Raw genomic sequence first — 23,975 nt, forward strand, 5'->3', positions numbered from 1 at the left:
TAGGCTGGACTGCTCTGCTTTGGTAGACATGGTTATTTTTGTTGTTGTTGCTGGTTTCGATGGCGTATGTCAGCAAACAACAAAATACGCCACTGCAGCATCTTCCAGGGATGGGATCCAGAGGCCTGTCCTTCGGCCGGCTGCTGTCGTTGCTACGGCTGTGAGGAGATTGTTGCCAAGCAGCGGTGAGTGGACGGTGCACAGTCAAACCGAACCAGCAGCGAACCTAGCGCCGGCAGACGTTGTAAGAGTGGGGGTATGTGTGGGTTTTGTGCAGGGGTGTGTCTGTGTCAGTGTGTGTGTCATTCTGGGTCTGTGTGTGTCAGTGTATGTATGGGTCTGCATCTGAGGGTCTGTGTCAGTGTGTGGGGGTGTGCATCTGGGGTGTGTGTCAGTGAGTGTGTGTGGGTGTGTGCTGGAGGTCTGTGTCAGTGAGTGTCTGTGGGTGTGCATCTGTGGATGTGCGACAGTGAGAGTGTGGTTCTGCGTCGGGGGTGTGTGTGTGGGTGTGTGGATCTGTGTCTGGTGGTGTGTGTGGGACTGCGTCTGGGGGGGGTGTCAGTGAGTATGTGGGTCTGTGACTGGTGGTGTGTCTGGGTCTGCATCTCAGGGGGGGTGTCAGGGAGCATGTGGGTCTGTGTCTGGGGGTGTGTGTGGGATGTGTCTGGGGGTGTATGTCAGTGAGTGCGTGGGCCTGTGTCTGGGGGTTTGTATGGGTCTGCATCTGGGGGTGTGTGTCAGTGAGTGCGTGGGTCTGCATTTAGAGGTGTGTGTGTGTGGGTCTGTGTCTGGATGTGTGTGTCAGTGAGTGTGTGGGTCTGTGTCTGGGCATGTGTGTCAGTGAGTGCGTGGGTCTGCATTTAGGGGGTTGTGTGTGTGGGTCTGTGTCTGGAGGTGCGTGTCAGTGAGTGTGTGGGTCTGTGTCTGGGGGTGTGTGTCAGTGAGTGCGTGGGTCTGCATTTAGAGGTGTGTGTGTGTGGGTCTGTGTCTGGAGGTGCGTGTCAGTGAGTGTGTGGGTCTGTGTCTGGGGGTGTGTGTCAGTGAGTGCATGGGTCTGCATTTAGCGGGGTGTGTGTGTGTGGGTCTGTGTCTGGGGGTGTGTGTCAGTGAGTGCGTGGGTCTGCATTTTGGGGTGTGTGTGTGTGGGTCTGTGTCTGGGGGTGTGTGTCAGTGAGCGTGTGGGTCTGTGTCTGGGGGTGTGTGTCAGTGAGTGCATAGGTCTGCATTATAGGGGTGTGTGTGTCTGTGTCTGGGAGTGTATGTCAGTGAGTGTGTGGGTCTGCATTTAGGGGTGTGTGTGTGTGGGTCTGTGTCTGGGGGTGTGTGTCAGTGAGCGTGTGGGTCTGTGTCTGGGGGTGTGTGTCAGTGAGTGCATAGGTCTGCATTATGGGGGTGTGTGTGTCTGTGTCTGGGAGTGTATGTCAGTGAGTTCTTGGGTCTGCCTTTAGGGGGTGTGTGTGTGAGCCTGTATTTGGGTGTTTGGTGCGGGTCTTAGCCATGGCCCCACCCCGGGCTGCGCTGTGAAAATGGCTGAGGCAGAGTGTGAGGACACAGCGTCGGCGAGGACGCGGTTCAGGCGGGGAAAGAGCGGTGGGCCCGGGGCCTCGGGCCCTGCTCCCGGCCCCAGTCCCACCGCTGTATAACTGGCAGGCAGCACAGCGCTCGGTGCGGGAGTGCTTCTCTGCGCACAATGTATGGACCGACCCACCAACCTCAGGCCCCTTTGCGCTCTGCTGACGGTGCCAGTTTGCTTACTGACAAAGAAGCCATCACGGAGCGATGGACAGAACACTACGAGAAGCTCTTCGCGGACAATTGCCAAGTACAAACAGCGTCCATCGAGAGAATCCCGCAGCAGGACATCAGATCCGAACTCGACCGTCCACCAACGCTGGATGAGGTTCAATCCGCCATCTCTAAGCTGAAACTCCACAAAGCCCCCAGCATCGACGGAATCCCTGCAGAAGTATACAAATTAGGAGGATCTTCGCTCCTGAACGAACTCACCAACCTACTTGCACTCTGTTGGGAACAGGGTGAGGTGCCAGCTGATCTACGTGACTCTGTGATAGTCTCCCTGTATAAGAACAAGGGTGAGAAATCGGACTGTTTGAACTAGAGAGGCGTTACTCTGCTGTCTACGGCCGGGAAGATTCTCTCCAGAATCCTCTTGGACAGACTGATTCCCACCATTGCAGAGGACAACCTGACAGAAAGTCAATGTGGTTTTAGAGCGAACAGTGGCACATCCGACATGATCTTTGCACTACGCCAACTTCAGGAGAAATGCCGTGAGCAGAACGTTGGACTGTACGCGGCATTCATGGACCTCACCAAAGCCTTCGATACTGTCAGCCGCGATGGTCTATGGAAAATCCTGGGGAAGCTCGGATGCCCTCCTAAGTTCTTAACCATCCTGCAGCAAGTTCATAAAGGTCAGAGCAGCAAGGTGAAATACAACGGTGACCTATCACACCCGTTCCCCATCAGCAACGGCGTGAAGCAGGGCTGCATCTTGGCACCAACGCTCTTCGCCATCTTCTTCAACATGATGCTGCAGGAAGTGAAGGAGGGCATCATGAACAGCATCTACGTTCACTTCCGCCCGGACGGCAATATCTTCAATCTGCGCCACTTCCTCGCTCACACGAAGACAACACGGGAGCCCATCATGGAGCTGCTGTATGCGGATGACTGCACCCTACTCACACATGGAAGATGCGCTACAGACTGCAGTGACGCGCTTCTCCGAAGCTGCAAAGGCTTTCGGGCTAACGGTCAGTCTGAAGAAGACGGAGATTCTGTACCAGAAGCCGCCATGCAGCGCATACAACCCACATCGAATCTCAATCGACGGCCACCCCCTCAACACGGTCAAACGTTTCACGTACCTGGGAAGGATAATCTCCAACGATGCTACAGTCACAGGAGACGTCGACAATCACCTTGCGAAAGCAAGTAGCACCTTCGGGCGGCTGTGGAAGTGTGTATGGGGAACCACTCGATAAGCATGTCGACGAAAATCCAGGTTTACAAGGTCACGGTCATCGCCACACTGCTCTACGGCTCTGAGGCCTGGGTTCTGTATTGGAAACAGATGCGGCTGCTGGAACGATTCTACCAACGTTGGGCATCACCTGGCAGGACCACGTCTCCAACAACGAAGTGCTGGAAATGGCCTGGCTCCCCAGCATCGAAGCGACCCTTCTCCTGAAGCACCTTCGATGGTCGGGTCACGTATTGCAGATGGACAACACCAGAATACCCAAGACAGTGTTCTTCTGGGAACTCTGCGACGGCAAAAGAAACAGCAGTGCCCCGCGCTAGCACTACAAGGACCAACTGAAGCAACAGCTGTCTCAGGCCGGCATCGCCTCAACGGAATGGCAAAAGCTGGCCTCTGACAGGGATGCATGGCGGAAGAAAACTACGACGGTGACAGAGCAGTTCGAATGTTCGAGGAGAGCAGCTGCAGAGGACAGACGGAAACGCAGGAAGGAGCCCTCATCTCAAGCCCCGCTGTCCGGAGCATTCCCCTGCCCGCACTGCCCCAGGATCTGCAGGTCCAGAATAGGACTCTACAGCCACCAACGGTTGTGCCAACGAAATCGCTGACGAATCTCTTCCCAACTGATCTTCGCAAGCGAAGAATCTGCCTCTTTTAATCTGAACTGTAACATAATGCATAAAAGAAATCTTTGCCTTTTCACTTTTAAGGTTGGACTACAAAACCCTTGACTGGAAGTTGCATATTCATTGATTATCTTTGTAGAACCCTACTCTTTACGATCAGGGAGTTGAAACTTGGCAGCCCACTGTAGTCCTGATCTAATGCAGCCTGAGAGCAAATGAACATCAATATGAAGTGGCCTGGGAAAGCCGATCTGTGTGAGAAGCAGTGAGTGACAAGAAAGCAATGACAGAGAGCTCCTTCAACCTACTTATGTCTGTCAGAGAAAAAGTCTGACATCACAGGAAAACAGGTTATTGGCCAAGGGATTGAAATCAGGAGACGCAATGATAGCTAAAAAGTAGTTAGGAAATTCACTTCTGCAATATTTGATATCCAGTTAATTATATAGGCAAGAGATGGTGGGACGGTGGTATGTTGTAGCTGTAGAATGGGAGTTGGTAGTTGCTGATGAGATCCACAGTGACTATATCTGCAGCAAGTGTTGGCTGCTCATGCAATTTTGGCTCAGAGTTAATAAGCAGCAGTCTAAACTGAGGACACTGTACCACATCAGGGAGGTGGCAGTTATCTGGACACCATGTTTCAAGAAACAGTCCCACCTCTTAGATTAATTACACCAAATTTGTTCTGTGATCAGGGATGGGAGTGTGAGACTGTAAGTGACACGGGTTTTGGAAGTTCAAGGAAAGGGTAGAGTGCAATGTGTTTAGTTTTGATGATTATACAAAAATAGATGTGCTGAGGATATAACTGGGTTGAGTGAGTGGGCAAAACACTTGGCAGATGGATTCATTGCAGCAAAGATTGAAGTATATACTTGAGTAGGAAGAATCAAAAGGCAAACTTATATTTAAATGGAAAGAAACTCCAAAAAATTGCAGCATAGAGGAATCTGAGGGATTTTTTTTGTCTGAAATGTAAGTTAGCATGACGGTGCAGCAAGGAATTAAGAAGGCAAATTAAAATTTGGCTCTTATTGCTAGGAGGTTGGAGTTTAGAAACAGGGAAGACTTGTTACCACTGTGCAAAGTGATATAGTGAGGCTGCACCTCGAGTACAGTGCACAGGCTTTGTTCATGTGTTTAAAAAAGGATGCATTGGCGGATGAGGTAGTTCACAGGAAATTCTTGAGATTCCTGGAATCAATGGACTGATTTATTAAGAACAGCTAGACAGGTTACACTTTTATTCATTAGAGTTTAGGAAAATGCGGGTGATCTTGTTGAAATATACAATATTCTGAGGGAGCTTGACAGGATAGGTGTTGAGAAGATGCTTCCACTAGTGGCGACATTGTTAGCTCAGTTGTCTGGATGACTGGTTTGCAATGCAAAGTGATGCTCAAAATGTAGGTTCAATTCCCATACAGCTGAGGTCATACATGAAGGTCTTCTCAATCATCCCTCACCTGAGTCATGGTGACCCTCATGTTAAACTTACCACCATGACACTCTTTCTCTCTAATAAGCAAGCGTCCCCTGGGATGAAAGTGAGTTACCTTCCCTATTGGGAGCACATTATTCTCTTTGACAACAACTTGTTAAAAAATCAATATTTTGAGCAGTATTTTGTAATTATCGGAACTGACAAAGACCCGAAAGGAGCCTACTGCAGTCCCTGCTTCATGATCTGCGTTGGCCTGGAAGGACCTTGGTTCAATATCACAACCAAAAAATGGCACCATTCACAATACAGCACTCTGTCAGGACTATACAGAGAGTATGTGCTCGAGCATTTGGAGGTGGGCTTCAACCAACTATCTTTTGACTTGGGGTTGTGAGTATAGCCGATGTTCGTGTTTAATAAAATGCAACATGAGAATATTGCTAGTGGCTATCACCTGCGTGATTGAGACTGTCGAATAATTGCTCCAGGAGTTTTTTGGACAACTGGCAAAAGCAACCGGAAGTGCCCATCTGAGACCAAAACACAGAGGAGTAAAAGTTCAGCCCAAAAAGTTTGCTGTGCAGTTCAATGAAATCATGCCTAATCTGATAATCCTGTACTTGATTTTGTCGCCTTTTCCCCATAGCATTTAATTCACTTACCGACAAAAAAAATGTTACCCTTAAATATTCTTAATGAATCAGTTTCAACCGTCCTCTGTGGTAAAGAATTCCACAGATTTACAACTCTCTGAGAGAGAAGAAATTACTTCTCAGATCTGCTTAAAATGATATGGAGGTGCTGTGAGTTGGACTGGGGTGGATGAAGTCAAAAATCACACAACACTAGGTTATAGTCCTGTTTTTTTGAAGGGGCTGCTCTTAGAAAGCTTGCGATTTCAAATAAACTTGTTGGACTGTCTGACTGGTGGTCAGACAACATCCGAGGAGCAGGAAAGTCAATGTTTTGGGCTGAAACCCTCTGTCAGGGAGCCTGACGAAGGGTTCAAGCCCAAAACATTGACCTTCCTGCACGTCGGATGCGGTCTGACCAGCTGTGCTTTTCCAGCTCCACGTTTAATGACTCTAGCTTCCAGCAGCTACAGTTTTTACTGCCTCCAGGTCTGTAACCGGGCATTGTGTGCTTTAAATGTGCAACCTCTAATTCTGAAATTATGCTCTATGGTTGTTGACTGTCATACAAAGGGAGAAAAGATTTTCACATCTATCCGGCCAAGTCCTCCAAGAATCTCGTATGTCCCAATAAGGGTTGCCTCTTATTTTCTATATTCTAGATCGGACAGGCCCAAACTACTCAAACTCTCCTCGTATGAGACCCTCCATACCTGGTCGCAACCTTGCAAACCTTCTTTGGACCGTCTTCAATGCTACTGTATCTTTGTTTAGATAAGGGCCCCAAAACTGTTCAACAGTATTCCATCTGTGATGTGACAAATGCCTCGTGTAGTATTCGTAAAACTGCACTACTTTTAAACTCGATTTGCTTCGAAATAAGAGCCAACATTCTGTTTCCCATCTCCATTGGTCACTGAAGCTGGATGCTAGTTTTTGGTGATTCATGGACAAACACTTCCAAATCTCTCTGTTCTGTGGCTTTCTACAGTGTTCCTCCATTTAAGTAATATTCGCTTCCTCTATTCTTCCTGCCAAAGTGCATAACCTCACATTTTCCCACATTATATTCCATTTGCTGAGTTTTACCCACACACTTAACCTGTCTACATCCAACCACTTGCTTTCCCAAACCTGAGTTTTGAAGGTGGCTGGATGAGATGGGGGATAGGAGGAGGTAGGACCAGGATTGGGCCACTTACTTCAAAAGCATCCCCTTCCTACTTCAGACAGTCACACAAAGATACCTGACAAAGATACTCCCTTACTCAGGCCTCTTCATTTAGACCTCAACTCCCCATGCCTCTATTCTCTCCATTTGACTTCAGCTGCCTAACATGAGATCCCTTTCATGTACCTAGCCTTGTACTGCAGAATCTGTGCACCATTATTATGAGAGCATTCAGACTAGCTGACAGCTCTCTCCCTGAGTGCCAGGTGGAAGTGCCATCTCTGACGAAGAAAGCCTCCCCTGAGGATAAATTAACTGTGAGACTGCTGTGATTGATGGTGGTATGTACGTCGTCAGCACTTCAGGAGATACAGCAGAAAACTGCTGTCAGAAAAATACTGTCCTTCTGTGTTTACCAACTTTCTATTTATGGTGCTATGACCCCTCTTAGATTACATATGTTTTTTGAACAAACCTCTTGTGAAGTAACTTAGTGAACTACTTCCTCAAATCTATATACGCAACAAATTCATTATTTATGTCTATCCACTTGCAACTTCTTAAACTTAAGGTTTGGTAAGATTTGTCAAGCATATTTTGCTTTTCACAAGTTCATTCTAGCTGTCTTTGAATCCTGTTGTTATTTACCCAATCAGAAATTATATATCATAAACAACTGGAAGAGATGAGTAGAATTTTTATTGAAGTATTTCTCCTCATAATACTCAGATCCTTAAGCACTTAGCGTTCTCTTTTATGAGTGTTCCATGAATAATCTAGCTTGATAGCCATGCCTCAGAATAATGGTAAATAAATAAGTGGAAGTAAGTTACATTTGTTCTCATGTGGTCAACACCTGTTTCTCAGAGAAATGGCAAGTTGATGTAAAATACAGTTTCTAATTTACACATTTAATTACCAATGTTGATCTTTCGATTTGTTTATATATATTTCTTGTCAAACAAAGCTTAACAATGTCATATAGCCCAGCCTTGATCCTGAAACATTTCGTGACTAAACTATAAAGTTTTAACCTATTTAAAACCTACTTTAGAAAGACTGTCAGGAAACAATTGTTGGAAAGGCTGAAGGTTGTAGATGATGTTGAAGACAGAGTAAGTTCAGCCAAGTCCTTGTCTAGAATTCATAAATATTTCAAAGTATAACATCATCACAGAGATGAAATTATTTAGAGTTGGTTATTTCAATACAATAATACAATTGAGTTCTCTTGGGCTTTGAGAGTCAGAGACTGATGAACCACTCAAAATATGGCAAACCATCCTTATTTAGTAGATGCCATTTACTGTACATACTGCACTGTTGGTGCAAATTCATTAGAACGTGGCAGCATGTGGGAGATTTGGAAGATTAACCCACAAAGAGATTTGAAAATATTGTTGTGCATTTAAACTGAAAGCATCAAATCCTGGAGATCAGAGCAGGTCAGACAGCATCCACAGAGAGAGACTCCTGCAGTTGTTGTTTTCAGTACAGATTCCAGCATCCGCAGTAATTTGCTCCTACAATGAGCATTTCAAAATTGAAGAGTTGCTTAACTAGGAGGCAGTATGCATCACTAACTAAATGTGACGCTGGCATGACCTGAAGATTAGTATTTACAGTACTTCAAATAAACAGGGACAATAGTCTATTCTAAAAAAAGTTCCTTTTGAAGCAAAGTTGCCATGTCTAATAAATAATAATACAAACAGAAAGTGTTGGAGAAACTCAGGAGCTCTGGCAGCATCTGTGGAGTGAGAAGGAGAGCTAACGTTTCAAGTCCAGGATGATTTCTTTGAAACTGAAAGGAACCTGAAAGTGGTGTTTTTTATGCAGTAGCCAGAAGGCGAGGAAGAAAAAAATGGAACAGATTGTGAAAGTGCCCAGTGCAAAAGACAAAGCTAGTAATAATGGTGGTAGAGGAGAGATGTGTAAATTTGGTGTAAATTATTGATTTAAAAAGGAGAAAAAAGGGTATGTTTTCTGAGTACAAAACCAGCAAGACACATCTGGGGGAAATGCGGGGGGCGTAAGATGGAAGAAAACAGATTCCATAATTACTTCCAAAAGGAATTGGAAATATGCTTGAAATAGAGACAATGGAGACAGAACAGAGGCGTAGGAATAATTAGGAAGATCTGTCAAATGTTTGGCAAAGACACGATGGTCTTCTTCTGTGCTTTATGATTTTATTGTCTGAGTGAGAATTAATTAAACTCATCAGTTTGACTGTTGTAATGGGAACTGCAGATGCTGGAGAATCCAAGATAACAAAGTGAGGAGCTGGATGAACACAGCAGGCCAAGCAGCATCTCAGGAGCACAAAAGCTGACGTTTCAGGCCTAGGTCCTTCATCAGAGAGGGGGATGGGGAGAGGGCTCTGGAATAAATAGGGAGAGAGAGGGAGGTGGACCAAAGATGGAGAGAAAAGAAGATAGGTGGAGAGGAGAGTATAGGTGGGGAGATAGGGAGAGGATAGGTCAGTCCAGGGAAGACGGACAAGTCAAGGAGACAGGATGAGGTAGTAGGTAGGAAATGGAGGTGTGGCTTGAGGTGGGAGGAAGGGATGGGTGAGAGGAAGAACAGGTTAGGGAAGTGGAGATAGGCTGGGCTGGTTTTGGGATGCAGTGGGGGGAGAGGATGAGCTGGACTGGTTTAATGATGCAGTGGGGGGAGTGGATGAACTGGGCTGGTTTTGGGATGCAGTGGGGGAAGGGGAGATTGTGAAGCTGGTGAAGTCCACATTGATACCATTGGGCTGCAGGGTTCCCAAGCAGAATATGAGTTGCTGTTCTTGCAACCTTCGGGTGGCATCATTGTGGCACTGCAGGAGGCCCATGATGGACATGTCGTCTGAGGAATGGGAGGGGGAGTTAAAATGGTCCGCAACTGGGAGGTGCAGTTTTTTGTTGCGAACCGAGCGGAGGTGTTCTGTAAAGCGGTCCCCAAGCCTCCGCTTGGTTTCCCCAATGTAGAGGAAGCCACACCAGGTACATTGGATACAGTATACCACACTGGCAGATGTGCAGGTGAACATCTGCTGAATATGGAAGGTCATCTTGTGGCCTGGGATGGGGGTGAGGGAGGAGGTGTGGGGGCAAGTGTAGCACTTCCTGCGGTTGCAGGGGAAGGTGCCAGGTGTGGTGGGGTTGGAGGGGAGTGTGGAGCACCTCCATTTCCTATCTACTACCTCATCCCGCCTCCTTGACCTGTCCGTCTTCCCTGGACTGACCTATCCCCTCCCTACCTCCCCACCTATACTCTCCTCTCCACCTATCTTCTTTTCTCTCCATCTTCGGTCCGCCTCCCGCCCTCTCCCTATTTATTCCAGAACCCTCTCCCCATCCCCCTTTCTGATGAAGGGTCTAGGCCCGAAACGTCAGCTTTTGTGCTCCTGAGATGCTGCTTGGCCTGCTGTGTTCATCCACCTTCACACTTTGTTATCATCAGTTTGACTTATCTGTTTAAGAGACATCCAGCCATAGAACTTATGTTTGACATCATATTTACGAGAAAATATTCTACAGTTTCAAATCTAGTTTAATAGTTAGTTGGATTAAGTTGAATTATGCTTTTGGAAATAATTTGTTCATTTTAATCCAGATCTAAATCCTTAATCTATTCTTACTGCTTTTATTTGTGGACCACAATCCCAAATCCCATCCAAATCTGCCTAATACTGTAGTTTAACCAAAACATTGCAGTCAAATTAAAAGGTGGATCACATGTAGAATGAGCTTCCAGAAGAAATGGTGGATGTGGGCACAATTACAATGTTTAAAAGACATTTGTGTAAGTACATGAATAGAAAGGTTTGGAGGGATATGGACTATGAGCAGGCAGGTGGGACTCGTCTAGTTTGGGATTATGTTCGGTGTGAACTGGTTGAACGGAGCTGTTTCCATGTTGTGTGACTCTATGACCATATTAGTAAAAGTGAAAACACAATCACATTTTCAGTTTTTGAATTTCAGTGGAGACCTTCACCACACCATGTATCAAAAAGGGAAAGATTATATTGCTGTCAATGAGCTGACTCACTGGCTTTTTGTTGCGTTGAAATGATAGCTGAATATAGATGTCTTACTGTAGTCCAGGCTATTTACTCAAAATTCCTGCCTGTGCAAGATTTCCTGCACCCTCAGATATTCATTTGATAATTTCTCTTGATCTTCAAATACTTTTCTAAAATGATCAAATGATTTCTAGAAAAGCATTATTAAACTTAACCCAGCTAAAATAATTTGTCAACGTGACAAGGATTTTTTTGGAAGAAATTGGTTAATGAATTGTAAACTTTTCTGGATCTGTTGACACATGAGAAATGAAAAGTATTTACCTATATTTAAATTCAGTGTGTATATGCCATCAACAGTTTTTATTTGTTCTAGATAGAACAACAGTCAAAATCTTCTGAAAGAAAAATTACTTTAATGGTCCCTGCAGTTTTAAATTTTGTAAAATGAAAGCATACGTGAACCTTATATGATGTTAAAATTGTATTAGAAAGCTTAAGAGGCAAACTTGAATCGTGAAGCAGATTTTGTCTCCATTTGATCAAATAAAATTTTGAATTACATACAACTTAGATTAGATGATTAAATGTCAACTTGTAAGACTTGCCAAACTTGAATGGCATGAATCATTGTATATGAATTAGTTTATAGACTTCTGAGCTGTGTTCCCTTCAGGCAATGCATTTTATAATGGACTGTCGTCCCTCAATTCAAGGTATGCTTTACTATTTTGAAAGATTGTTTCTCTTTGTCTCCAAAATTTGCTGTTTTTGTTTTCTGTGTTTCAGTTTTCAGATGATTAGTGGTATATTTTGGAGGTTTTTCTGTTCTGTGTATGCTGAATTAGTTTCAATTCTGTATGTTTGAAAGTTGAAGGCAGTCAAAACATGAGGACAGAATTGATCTTAATAAGTGGCTAAGATTCCAAGGCCTGTTTGCAGGTGATTATTGTGTTTGTTCCCAAAGGAATAAGAGAGTGATGATCAGTTGCCCGTGGATGCAAAAATACACTAATTCTTCAAATTGCACAAGATAAATTGAATGTTTTGGTGCATAGTATTCCTGAGTTTTCATGTAATCTTAATTTTGCATCAAGCATAGAATTATACAGAGTTTCAACAGTCGTTAACACTGCAATATTTCTATGGATGATACTCATAAGTCCAGCAGGCTATAACATTCATTTCTAAAATAGAATTAGTTCATGGAATTAGTGAATCCCTTGTGAATTACCTAATCACTGAGAAACAAAACGACAAGTAATGCCAATCACTCTAGCAAACCGAGGCATATAAATAACAAAGCTGAACAAATTAATGCTTCACCAGAGACGGACTGATGATGTCACCTAGCAGGGTGATGAAATGTTTGCAACCAAATTCACTGACTCAGCAAGTGTGTCTACAACCTAAATAAAAGGTGACTTGATGAAGGGATACTGGCCTCTGTGCAGTCATTTTAGTCACATTATTATTGTATATCATTCAGGCATTGAACCATGGAACAATAACTATCATAGATCTGATATGCATTTCTATATAATACTGGAATGTATTACGTTTATCAAGTAATCATTTCAGCAATGGATTACCAATACTGAGCAACAAAATGTGCTGAGCCATTGATGTTGCCACTTGTGTTCTCATTGCATTGCAATTTTTGAACCAATAAAATCCACTTGTGGACCTTGTGATTGCCACCAATATACAATGGGATACTGCCATGTAGGCCAGAATTCTGAGTATGGGCAGCTTTTCCTTTAACTGACCAATAGAGCAAATGTGTAAGGAAATTAAATCCCCCCTTCACACATCACTCAAATGCACTGACCTACATTGACCGCTGGTTAATCAATGCCTTGATTTTAAAATTCTCATCCTTGTTTCCAAATTCGTCCCCTTTTGTAACATTTTGACATACTTAGTCTCTTCTAATTCTAGACTCTTGGTCATGCCCCTTCCATTATGAGTGGCAATTCCAGAAATCGGAGACTCGTTCATCTGTCCACAATGTTAGGTCTTTTTTAGAAATAGTTGGGCTTGTGCTAATTATTTCCTTGCTAAATATAGTGATTATTTAAGGATGTGATTTTCTTCATTTCCAACTGTAACACATGGAAAGACATACTATAGATTTTGAAAAGTCTGGTAAAAATTTTAAAGGTAATTCTCACTCAAAAAATACAGCTTTTGCATTCTGATTGTCTGAATGTTCTATTAGTTAATGGTTAAAATAATAGATAATGACAGTTCCAATATTGTTTCTAAATTTGCATGTAGGTTTCAACTATTTTCACCTGAATTTTTGGCGGATTAACTGTCATGCAAAATTATTGCATACTTTTGCACCTTTCTCAGGACTACTAATTAGAATGAAAATTCCGTCACACAAGTGTTCTGATTATGCAGAAAAAAATTGTTCGCTTTGTTAATGAACTTTAAAAAGTATACTTCATAAAGTATATGCTGATCTTCTAACAAAGAAATTCCAGACAGGTGTGCAGCCTTATTGCTAATGTTTTGTACATTCTGCAGGATGAAGATGAGGTTGATTCTTACACCATGGTGAAGACGAGTCACGCAGGCACAGGCACTATGAGAGCAACTAGTACCATGAGTGAAGGTGCCCAAACCATGATTGAACACAACAGCACTATGCTAGAGTCAGACCTGGGGACCATGGTAATTAACAGCGATGAAGATGAAGAAGATGGAACAATGAAAAGTAAGAACAAACTATTGCCTTTAAATAAAATTGTTGAACATTGTAAGCTGATATTTTAATAACGATTTATATTTATCTGCTGCCTTTACCACACAATAATATTCAAAAGCACTTAATTGACATGACCGACTTGGGAAAGTGCGCTGATACGTGAACCCTGATATTCTCAGAGTTAACACAAAAGTTAAAGATTTAATGAGAATATTGATGGACTCACATTAGTTGAAAACACTGACCAGCTTTCTGTGCTTAACAAGAACTAGAATTTATTACAAGTGAGTAAATTCTAATGACAGATAAATAACAATAAGGTATCAACATATAGCTGTATTAGTTGAAATTCCCGTCTAAAACCTCGACACACACATTTGGACAGACACAGGCAAATAAAAATCATAAGTATTTGTTTGAGGGTAAAAAAACTGGGAAGCAGAGTTCAAGAACACCAGTCCACAGATTTTGATGAAATGTTCCTATTTCTGCCCAGGACCTCTGTCTCCAAACTGCTTCCTTCCAGGTTCTTTTAGTTATTTGCTGGAAATACAGGAGATTAACGTATTAATCATTCAGTTTCACTGTCACTGGTTAGAGGCAACAGCTTATAATAATTGGTGGGAGAAAATGACTAACTGTCTCCAGGTATGAGCTACTTGCGTGCAGAGATATAGAAGCACGCACACACGCACACACATACATCGGTGCAAACCACTCAGCAACCTGTTGTTGACCAGATTTCAATCTGCATACATACCCTTGTCATCTTGTCTCTCCTCCCTCATTGCTTGCAAAGCAACTGTGTAAACACAACTAAAAGTTCCAGTAATTTATTTTCAAAAGTGCAGCAATTCCTTCCTCAGCCCTTCATTCTTTGAAACACCCCAAAGTCATTTTAGTTTAATGTCAAAAATACAGAAACGTAAAAAGATGTATTCTTTATTTTGCAAAGGTGTAAATACAAAAACCAGGTTGAAGGAGATATTTGTAGGGATGCACGACAAATTTAGTGAAGAGGTATGTTTTCCATCAGTCATAAGCAAGTGTAATGGAATTGAGTACATTTAAGAAGGGAATTCCAGAGTGTGAAGTCTAGAGGCTGCAGAAACAGCTACCAAAAAGAGGAGCAAAGGGAAGGTAGAATGGGCAAGAGACCACTGGCCGAGAAATGGCATGTTGTGGATTTTTTTTTTGCTATGATTACTGAGTTATGTGTAAAACCATAAAAGGCCTTAAATCCAAGAATGATACTTTAGGATTTGAGGCCATAAGTAGTTCACAGAGGATTGAAATACTAAGCAAGTACAACGATATGCAGGATTGGACTGGATAGCAGAGCTTTTGATAAACTTTACAGAGAAAAGTTGAACAGCCATTGAAGTCGTTGAAGATATGCAGTGTTGTAAGAGCATGTTCTGTTGAACGTGTTATTGGCTCAAAGCTTAATTCAGAGTCAAATAGATCATTGATATTCCCTCTGAGGCAGAAAGGGAGGAGAAATAAGTAATTGGGAAGAGTATGAAGTTTGTAGCAGGGTTCAAAGATAATGGCTTTCATTCTTCATCTCATTTAACTGGAGGAAATTTCAGTTTATGAAAGCATGTGAGTGGCAGGCAGTGTCAATAGTAAACAAATAGAAGCTGAACTCATCTTTTTACATTCTGTCATTAATTAGCAACTTATGGGTATTGCAGAGAAAGGCGTCAAGGAATGTGATACAGACAACACAACAGGGTTGGAGGGGAAAGCATTACTGGAGATACCCAAGATAATAAAATGTGAGGCTGGATGAACACAGCAGGCCAAGCAGCATCTCAGGAGCACAAAAGCTGACGTTTCGGGCCTAGACCCTTCATCAGCGAGGGGGATGGGGACAGGGTTCTGGAATAAATAGGGAGAGAGGGCGAGGCGGACCGAAGATGGAGAGAAAAGAAGATAGGTAGAGAGAGCTTAGGTGGGGAGGTAGGGAGGGAATAGGTCAGTTCAGGGAAGACGGACAGGTCAAGGAGGTGGGATGAGGTTAGTAGGTAGATGGGGGTACGGCTTGGGGTGGGAGGAAGGGATGGGTGAGAGGAAGAACCGGTTAGGGAGGCAGAGACAGGTTGGACTGGTTTTGGGATGCAGTGGGTGGGGGGGGGAAGAGCTGGGCTGGTTGTGTGGTGCAGTGGGGGGAGGGGACGAACTGGGCTGGTTTAGGGATGCAGTTGGGGAAGAATCTCCCCTTCCCCAACTGCATCCCTAAACCAGCCCAGTTCGTCCCCTCCCCCCACTGCACCACACAACCAGCCCAGCTCTTCCCCTCCACCCACTGCATCCCAAAACCAGTCCAACCTGTCTCTGCCTCCCTAACCGGTTCTTCCTCTCACCCGTCCCTTCCTCCCACCCCAAGCCGCACCCCCATCTACCTACTAACCTCATCCCACCTCCTTGACCTGTCCATCTTCCCTGGACTGACCTATCCCCTCCCTACCTCCCCACCTATACTCTCTCCACCTATCTTCTTTACTCTCCATCTTTGGTCCGCCTCCCCCTCTCTCCCTATTTATTCCAGTTCCCTCTCCCCATCCCCCTCTCTGATGAAGGGTCTAGGCCCGAAACGTCAGCTTTTGTGCTTCTGAGATGCTGCTTGGCCTGCTGTGTTCATCCAGCCTCACATTTTATTATCTTGGAATTCTCCAGCATCTGCAGTGTCCGTTATCTCTATTACTGGAGATACAATAGCTACACTTGAATAAACCAGAGATGAACTAAGTGTGAGAATTCCTGTTGAATGGGACCATGAAGGACACGTGCGGAGAATAGTGTAGTCCACCATATCAAATGCCAGAGAGGATGAGAAGGTTACAGTCGCAGATTATGCCATTTGTTGCTTTGATTAAAGTTTTCTGATGCTGAAGAAGGGTCTGAAATTTGATTGAAAAGATGTGGCTGGTGAAGTACAAAGAATTGGTTGGAGATGTCCTTGTTAATGATCGAGACAACATGAATAGAAAGCCCTTCGGAGGTAATGAAACCAAGGATGAATGTTGAGTATTGTTGAGTTTTGATCAGTTATTTCCGTAGTTCAATAAGTTTAAACAGCTGATTCTGGATTCCAATGTGTCCAGATACACAAAGGATATTGTTACAGTTACATTTTATATTGTGTTTACATCAAAAATTTGACTTTCCAAAGCAGATTGATTCTCTAAAAATCTAAAACCTGTGGTCTTCGAAGTCCATTAATGGCATCTTTTATAAGATGCATGTGATATCTCATTTCTACCAGCTATTCCCAATTTGAGTGTGTAATACCACTGGAAATGAAAGGGATGCCCAGCATCATCTTCTGTCATTCACAAAATCTAAAGTTGTAGGAACCTGAAGAACCTGCGTACTTCAGCTAACACTACTTGTTCAGATTTATGTTAATTAATAAAATAAAACTGAAACTAGTCTTGAAGAAGGTAAAACAATCTTCGAATACAGTTCCCCCGATGTTATATGGATTACAGAACTTTTGAATGAAAAAACCTTTCATCAGGCTCCACAGTGGGATGATGTACTTGAATACTATCAATTTTAAGTAACCACACAGTTCAGATCTCTTGGCAGAATTAACAGTGTGGGAAATCTCCGCAACTTAGCTGACCCGAGGGTCTCTGAAATCACAACTCATTGTTGAAGACAGGTAGGAAAACAATACTGATGAGCAGGTGCTTATTTGCTATTTGGTTTCTGGGAATCTATTAATATTTTGACCATGTAATATTTAATTTGCTGTTTGGCATGATGTTGAAGTGAAGCATATGTTGGGCAGGCAGTGGGTGGAGTGATCAGGGTGCCTCATTTAGCAGTGTTGCATGCATTTCTCATTGATTGCTTTTGATTGCTTTTCAGCACAGATAACTTATTAATCACCTGCTGCATTAGACAGATTTTTTATAATAAAGGTATAAACCACTTTTATAGGGATGCCTGGTAGCAGGCTGTACATTGCTTTCATTCCCCCACAGAACATCTTACAGCTGACTGAATAAGGATTCATGTAAAGGCCTTATCTTGTTGTTTTGCTTTATTTTTAATTGGGACTGAATTGAAAAAAGGACTTTTTTTAAAAACTAAGTTTTGTTGAAGAATTGCATTATTTGTTAAAAGCAAGTAATCAGACACTAACTGCAGTTTAAGCAAATGTGGTAGATTTTGCAGACAAGCTAGAGCCAAGAACTGCGTACAAATAGGGATTCAACCAGCAACAACTAGCTTACAGATCTGGGAACTAGTAACCAATTACCAATGACAAAAGCTTCTGCCTGCCAGGGAATATATAATTGGCTCCCAGGTAACTGAACAGCTTGGGACAGTGTACAAGATAGTGAGAAGCCATCAAATATCCCCTAGCTCAGGTGCTGTCTCTTTTCTGTGCAGAAAAAAAACACTTTAAACTTGACAAACGCCAGTTTATTTTTCTTTCGGCCTTTGCTGTAAGCTGGGGCTTTTAACTAATTGGACAGAAACCTTTCTAACTGTAGACTAGTCAGTCTGTGCCCCTGCAAACTAGTGAAAGCATCCAGAGGAGGGAGATCAAGAATCAGGGCTCTGATCAGCACAAGAATTATTTCAATAAATCCTGTGAACAGGGACCACTGAACTGCCTCTCAGTCTTTCTCTCTCATCTTACCCAATTTTTTGTGTCTTTCTATATATGTATGTATGGAGGGGGAGTTTATAAGGGGGGTGTTGATGTTTTAACTGTGGTGTTACATGTCAATGATTCAGAATTGTTTACCTACAGATGGAGTATCTATTTGTGATATATAGTAATTATTGTTAAGTATAGAAACCTAGTCTGCACTTTCTGTCAACTTGGCTCTGAAAATCAAGTAAATTGGAGAATTCTGCGTACTTTTTAAAATCCTAAACCTTTGTGATGACTCTGGGAGTAGGGTAGGCTTTGAGCGCACTTCCCCATGAAGTGTAACAAAGTTTGGGAGCTTGTTCAGGATTGAATTGAAATGGAAGCAGTGAAGGTTGGGATGTGGTATTTGTCAATAATATAGGTGGAGGAAAATGTCAGGTTACTTCCTACATTGAAGGCATGGTGCTGCAAATGGCAAATGATTTCCTGCAGGTGGCAGAGTTTTCCCTGGTAATCTTAAGAAAACTTACAAATACCAGGTTACTGAATAGTGAGTGAACTGGAGGCAGCATTGCCTGGCAGAACTAAGAATGACAATACTAACTGAGGTAATAGTATGGCCCTTGGATTTAGAGAAAACACAAGAGAGACCAAGTACTCTGGGTAGAGTAACATTGGAATCACGTCACATTCAGTTAGGGTTAAATCAGCATGAGGAGGGAATTTATAAACTGGAGATAGAATTCAAAGACAAGCAAAGAACAAGGAGAGAGCAGAAAAAGGCAAGGATAAAAAAATAGAATTAAGAATACAGGAAATGGAATTGAAAGGAATGGAAATGAGAAAACTAGAATATTTTTTATTAATTCATGGGATGAGGGCATTGCTGCCTAGACCAGCATTTATTACCCATCTCAGAGAACAGTTAAGAATCTGTTAATTTATTGTGTGAATCTGGAATTATATGTCGGCCAGACCAGGTAAGGATGGCAGATTTCCTTCCCTAGAGGGTATTAATGAACCAGATGGGTTTTTCTGACAATCAACCATGGTTTCATGGTCATCAATACATTCCTAATTCCAGATTTTTAATTGGATTCAAATTCCACCATCTGCTGTGGCAGGATTCAGACCTAGGTCCCCAAAACATTACCTGGGTGTCGGGATTAACAGTCCAGCAATAATATCACTAGGCCATTGCTTCCCCTAATTACAACTACAAGACAGAGAGAAAGTGGGAGAATGTGAATATCATCTTAAAATGATGCAGATCAAACAGGATACTTCAGATACTGAGAATCTGTCATAATTTGAAGTCTGGTAAAGAAATGTTTTAAGTTTTCACAGGTTCTGTGAAAATTTGAGGAACACGATGTGGAGGCATTCATAGGTCATTTGAGAAAATAGCTGGACAAATTAATCTGGCAAAAAAGGACTGAACAATGCTTATGCAGAACAAGTTAACAGGTAAAGACCAGGATTTATGCTTAACTGTCAGAGGAGGTTTTCAGGATTATGATGCAGTGAAGAGGACTGTATTGGCTGCATATGAGTCAGTGCCCAAGGCATAAAGGCAAAGGTTCTTGAATTTAAGGAAACAATCTAGACAAATCCATGCTGAATTTGAAAGGGCTAAGAAAATTAACCTTGACAGGTGGATATGAGCATTAGAAGCTGAAACCATTGATGAAGTTCTTGGAGAGTTTCTTTTAGGTGAATTTAAAAACTCAGTACCTTCCATAATAAGAACTTATATTGACGACCAAAGGGTTGCAACTACTAAAAAGGTGCCAACAATGATGGGTGCTTATGAGCTAATTCATTAAATTAAACCTTTATCCTATCACCTTCATAAACTTAGAAGGAATAAAAAAATGAAAGAGTGAAAGGAAGGCGAGTAGCCAGTATAAGGAATAGATATAATAGGAACTGCAGATGCTGGAGAATCCGATATGACAAGGTGTGGAGCTGGATGAACACAGCAGGCCAAGCAGCATCTTAGGAGCAGGAAAGCTGACGTTTCAGGCCTAGAGCCTTTATCAGAAATGGGGGAGGGGAAGGGGGTTCTGAAATAAATAGGTAGAGAGGGGTAAGTGGATCGAAGAACTTCTTCAGGTTAGGCATCCTTAGAAGAGGCTTCACAGTGGTGAAAATTGTATCAGAGATAATAGGAACTGCAGATGCTGGAGAACATCAGCTTTCCTACTTCTAAGATGCTGCTTGGCCTGCTGTGTTCATCCTGCTCTACACCTTGTTATCTCGGTTTCTCCAGCATCTGCAGTTCCAATTATCTCTGATACAATTTTAACCCCACTGTGAAGCATCTTCTAAGGATGTGTAACCTGAAGAAGTTACCCTCCTCCCTCCAGACCATTTCTGATGAAGAGTCTAGGCCCGAAACATCAGCTTCTGTGCTCCTAAGATGCTGCTTGGCCTGCTGTGTTCACCCAGCTCTACACCTTGTTATCTCGGATTCTCCAGCATCTGCAGTTCCAATTATCTCTGATACAATTTTAACCCCACTGCGAAGCATGTTCTAAGTTACGCCTCCTCCTCTCTCCCTATTTATTTCAGAACCCCCTTCCCCTCCCCATTTCTGATGGGGGGTCTAAGCCTGAAACGTCAGCCTATAAGGAATAGATAGTTGTGAAGCTAAGGTGTTTCCATTATAACAGTAATTACACCCGATAACACATTCATTCAGGACCCTGGAATGGAGAGGGAAACCCATGGGACTTTCTGGAGTTTGTAAGGTCAAAACCAAGAAGGAAACTCAAAAGGAAAAGGCCCCACATCAAGATATTAGCTTTGACTACAACTGATTATTGTTCCCGAGAAGGAAATCAACCCCATCCACAGGTAATTTCTAATCTACCCCAACTATCACTAATCCAGAAAAGTCACACTCCAGCTGGACTTTGTACTCAACACTGGCTTTCATTCAACCCTTTAAAGGGAAGACTGAATTCTTCTCCAGGAAGTGGATTTGAATAGTCCTTATATCTCTTAATATTGTTATGGGACTGGACACTTCCTTTGAAGTAAAAGAGGTTATCTTTGCTTTCAATAAAAATCATTCATATTTATCATCTTTCCTTTGTATTTCTTCTGTACACCGAGCAGATTTATCTCCAAGGTAAATCTGCTGGGCGTACAGAAGAAATACAAAGGAAAGATGATAAATATGAATGATTTTTATTGAAAGCAAAGACAACCTCTTTTATAATAACAGAGATAATGGGAACTGCAGATGCTGGAGATTCCAAGATAATAAAATGTGAGGCTGGATGAACACAGTAGCCCCAGCAGCATCTCTAGAGCACAAAGGTTCCCATTATCACTGATACAATGCATCTGCAGTTCCCATTATCACTGATACAATTACAACCTCTTTTACTTCAAAGCAAGTGTCCAGTCCCATAACAATATTAAGAGATATAAGGACTATTCAAATCCACTTCCTGGAGAAGAATTCAGTCTTCCCTTTAAAGGGTTGAATGAAAGCCAGTGTTGAGTACAAAGTCCAGCTGGAGTGTGACTTTTCTGGATTAGTGATAGTTGGTGTAGATTAGAAATTACCTGTGGATGGGGTTGATTTCCTTCTCGGGAACAATAATCAGGAGAGAAAGTCCAGTTGACCCCTGAATCCCTCTGTGCAGCAGTTTTCTTTAGTCTTTCTTCATTCAAATAATACCCATCTTCTGTATGCCTCCTGCTAAAGTGTAGAACACCACATTTTCTTCCCTCATTATATTCCATCAGCCAAGTTTTTGCTGACTCACTTAACCTATCAATATCCCTCGGTAGACACCTTGTGTCATCCTCCCCACTTGTGGTCCCACCTGTTTTTATATCATATGCAGACTTGGTGATAGTACATTCACTTACCTCATCCAAGACTTTAATATATATCGTAAATAATTATGGCCTCAACACTGATTCCTGTGACAGTCTGTTAGTTACAGGTTGCCATTTTGAAAATACCCCCTTTATCCCAACTCCCTATCTTCTATCAGTTAACCAATCTTTTACCTTTGTTAACATGTTTCCCCAGCATTATGGGCTTATTAAGTTGCCTTGTGAGCAGTACCTTAATGAGCACTGTTAAAAATAAAAACATATTTAATCTTTTCATTGCCCTGTATCTATCCTGCCTCTTACTTCCTCAAAGAATTCAAATATACTTGTGACACATCATTTCCCCTTTGTGAAGCCTTTCTGACTCTGACTTAATTATGTATTGTTGAATGCTCTTTTATAGTGTAATCTACAACAGGCTCAAACATTTCCTCATGACAGATGTTCAGCTAACTGGCCTTTAGTTAATTGTTTTTTTAAATCTCCCTTTTTAAATAAAGGTGTTACATTAGCAGTTTTTCAGTACCTGGGTTTATCTAGAATCTAAGGATTCTTGGGCAGTTGCTAAGAATCTACCACTAATCTTTGCTACATTGCATATTTTTCTTTCAACCCGATATCATATTTTACTTCCTTGGTAAATTAACTATCTCTGTAGCTACTCCCTTTAATATCTTAGGATGCAATCCATCAGGTCAAGCGGATCTATCAGTTTTTGGCCCCATTAGTTACCCTTGTACTTTTCTCCCAGATAGTTATTGTAATTATTTCCTTTCCACCTTTTGCCCCATGATTATTCAATATTTTTGGAACACTGTTCATATTCTGTACTGTGAAGAGTGATGCAAACTATTTATTCAACTCTGCTGTCATTTCCTGACTGTCAATTATTATTTCTCAATCCTCTTTCTGTAAGGGCCTTATGCTCATTTTGGCTTTTTCTGTTTTTTTATATATCTCTCTTTTTTCCTTTTCCTCACTGGGATATACCTTTGTTGCAGGTTATTAACTGTGTTCTTAAATGTCTGCCATCTTTTCTGCTAAAATGCTTTTATAATCCAATACAGTTATCTCTGCCCTCATTATTTTGTATTCCTGTTATCTCAGTTTAGCTTGGTTGTTTCCCACCAAAACTCCTCCCTTTAACACTGAATGCTGAATACTTGATGTTATGATCACTGTTTCCTCATATTTATTAAGCCTAATTCACAACACATTACCAGATCTAAAATAGCCTAATCCTTGTTTGGATCCACTATCCCGATGAATATTCCTCATGGGTAATTCTGCCAATTTGATTTTCCCAATCTACATGAAGGTTAAAGTGGCACGTGATTATGTACTGTCTTTTTTAGTTGCCATCATTACCTCTTGATTTATTCCCTATCACACAGTAAAGCTACTTTTAGGGTGCTACTCCCATTAGTGTTTTCTTCCCCTTTGATATCCTACCTCAACCCGTATGAATTCTGAATCCGCCACCCAAGAACTTTTCTTGCTATCACACTTATTCCATCTTGTTCTAACAAATGTATCCCACCACCTTTTCCTTTGTACTTGTCCTTTTGAAAAGTCAAATATCTCTGAATATTTAGTTCCCATCTTTGGTCTCCTTGTAACCATACCTTCCCATGGTTATAGGATCATACTTATTAAATACTGCTTGTGCTGTTAGTTCATTTATTTTGTCCTGAATACTGTATGCATGTAATTAATTTCCCCTGTGTTTAGTTTTGTACACTCTGTCTCTTCCACAGACTATAAGATGAAGCACAAGTATGCCATTTGGCCCATCGATCTTGCTCTGCCATTCAGTGAGATCATAGCTGACCTGATGTTCAACCACTCGACAATCTTCAACTCTACTTTTCGGCCTTTT

The 23,975-nt window shown here is 42.3% G+C and overlaps 1 protein-coding gene across 6 annotated transcripts in view; it reads left to right on the forward strand.

Moving 5' to 3' along the window:
* stk3 (serine/threonine kinase 3 (STE20 homolog, yeast)) overlaps positions 1–23,975 on the forward strand; it is a 384,923-nt gene that overhangs the window by 296,930 nt on the left and 64,018 nt on the right. For all 6 annotated transcript variants that reach the window (XM_048529773.2, XM_048529774.2, XM_048529775.2 and 3 more), the window contains one exon: positions 13,437–13,626. In XM_048529773.2, the coding sequence (XP_048385730.1) occupies positions 13,437–13,626 (190 nt within the window). The remainder of the gene's footprint in view (positions 1–13,436; positions 13,627–23,975) is intronic.

The sequence above is a fragment of the Stegostoma tigrinum genome, chromosome 5 (assembly GCF_030684315.1).
Source record: "Stegostoma tigrinum isolate sSteTig4 chromosome 5, sSteTig4.hap1, whole genome shotgun sequence".
NCBI classification, from domain to species: domain Eukaryota; kingdom Metazoa; phylum Chordata; class Chondrichthyes; order Orectolobiformes; family Stegostomatidae; genus Stegostoma; species Stegostoma tigrinum.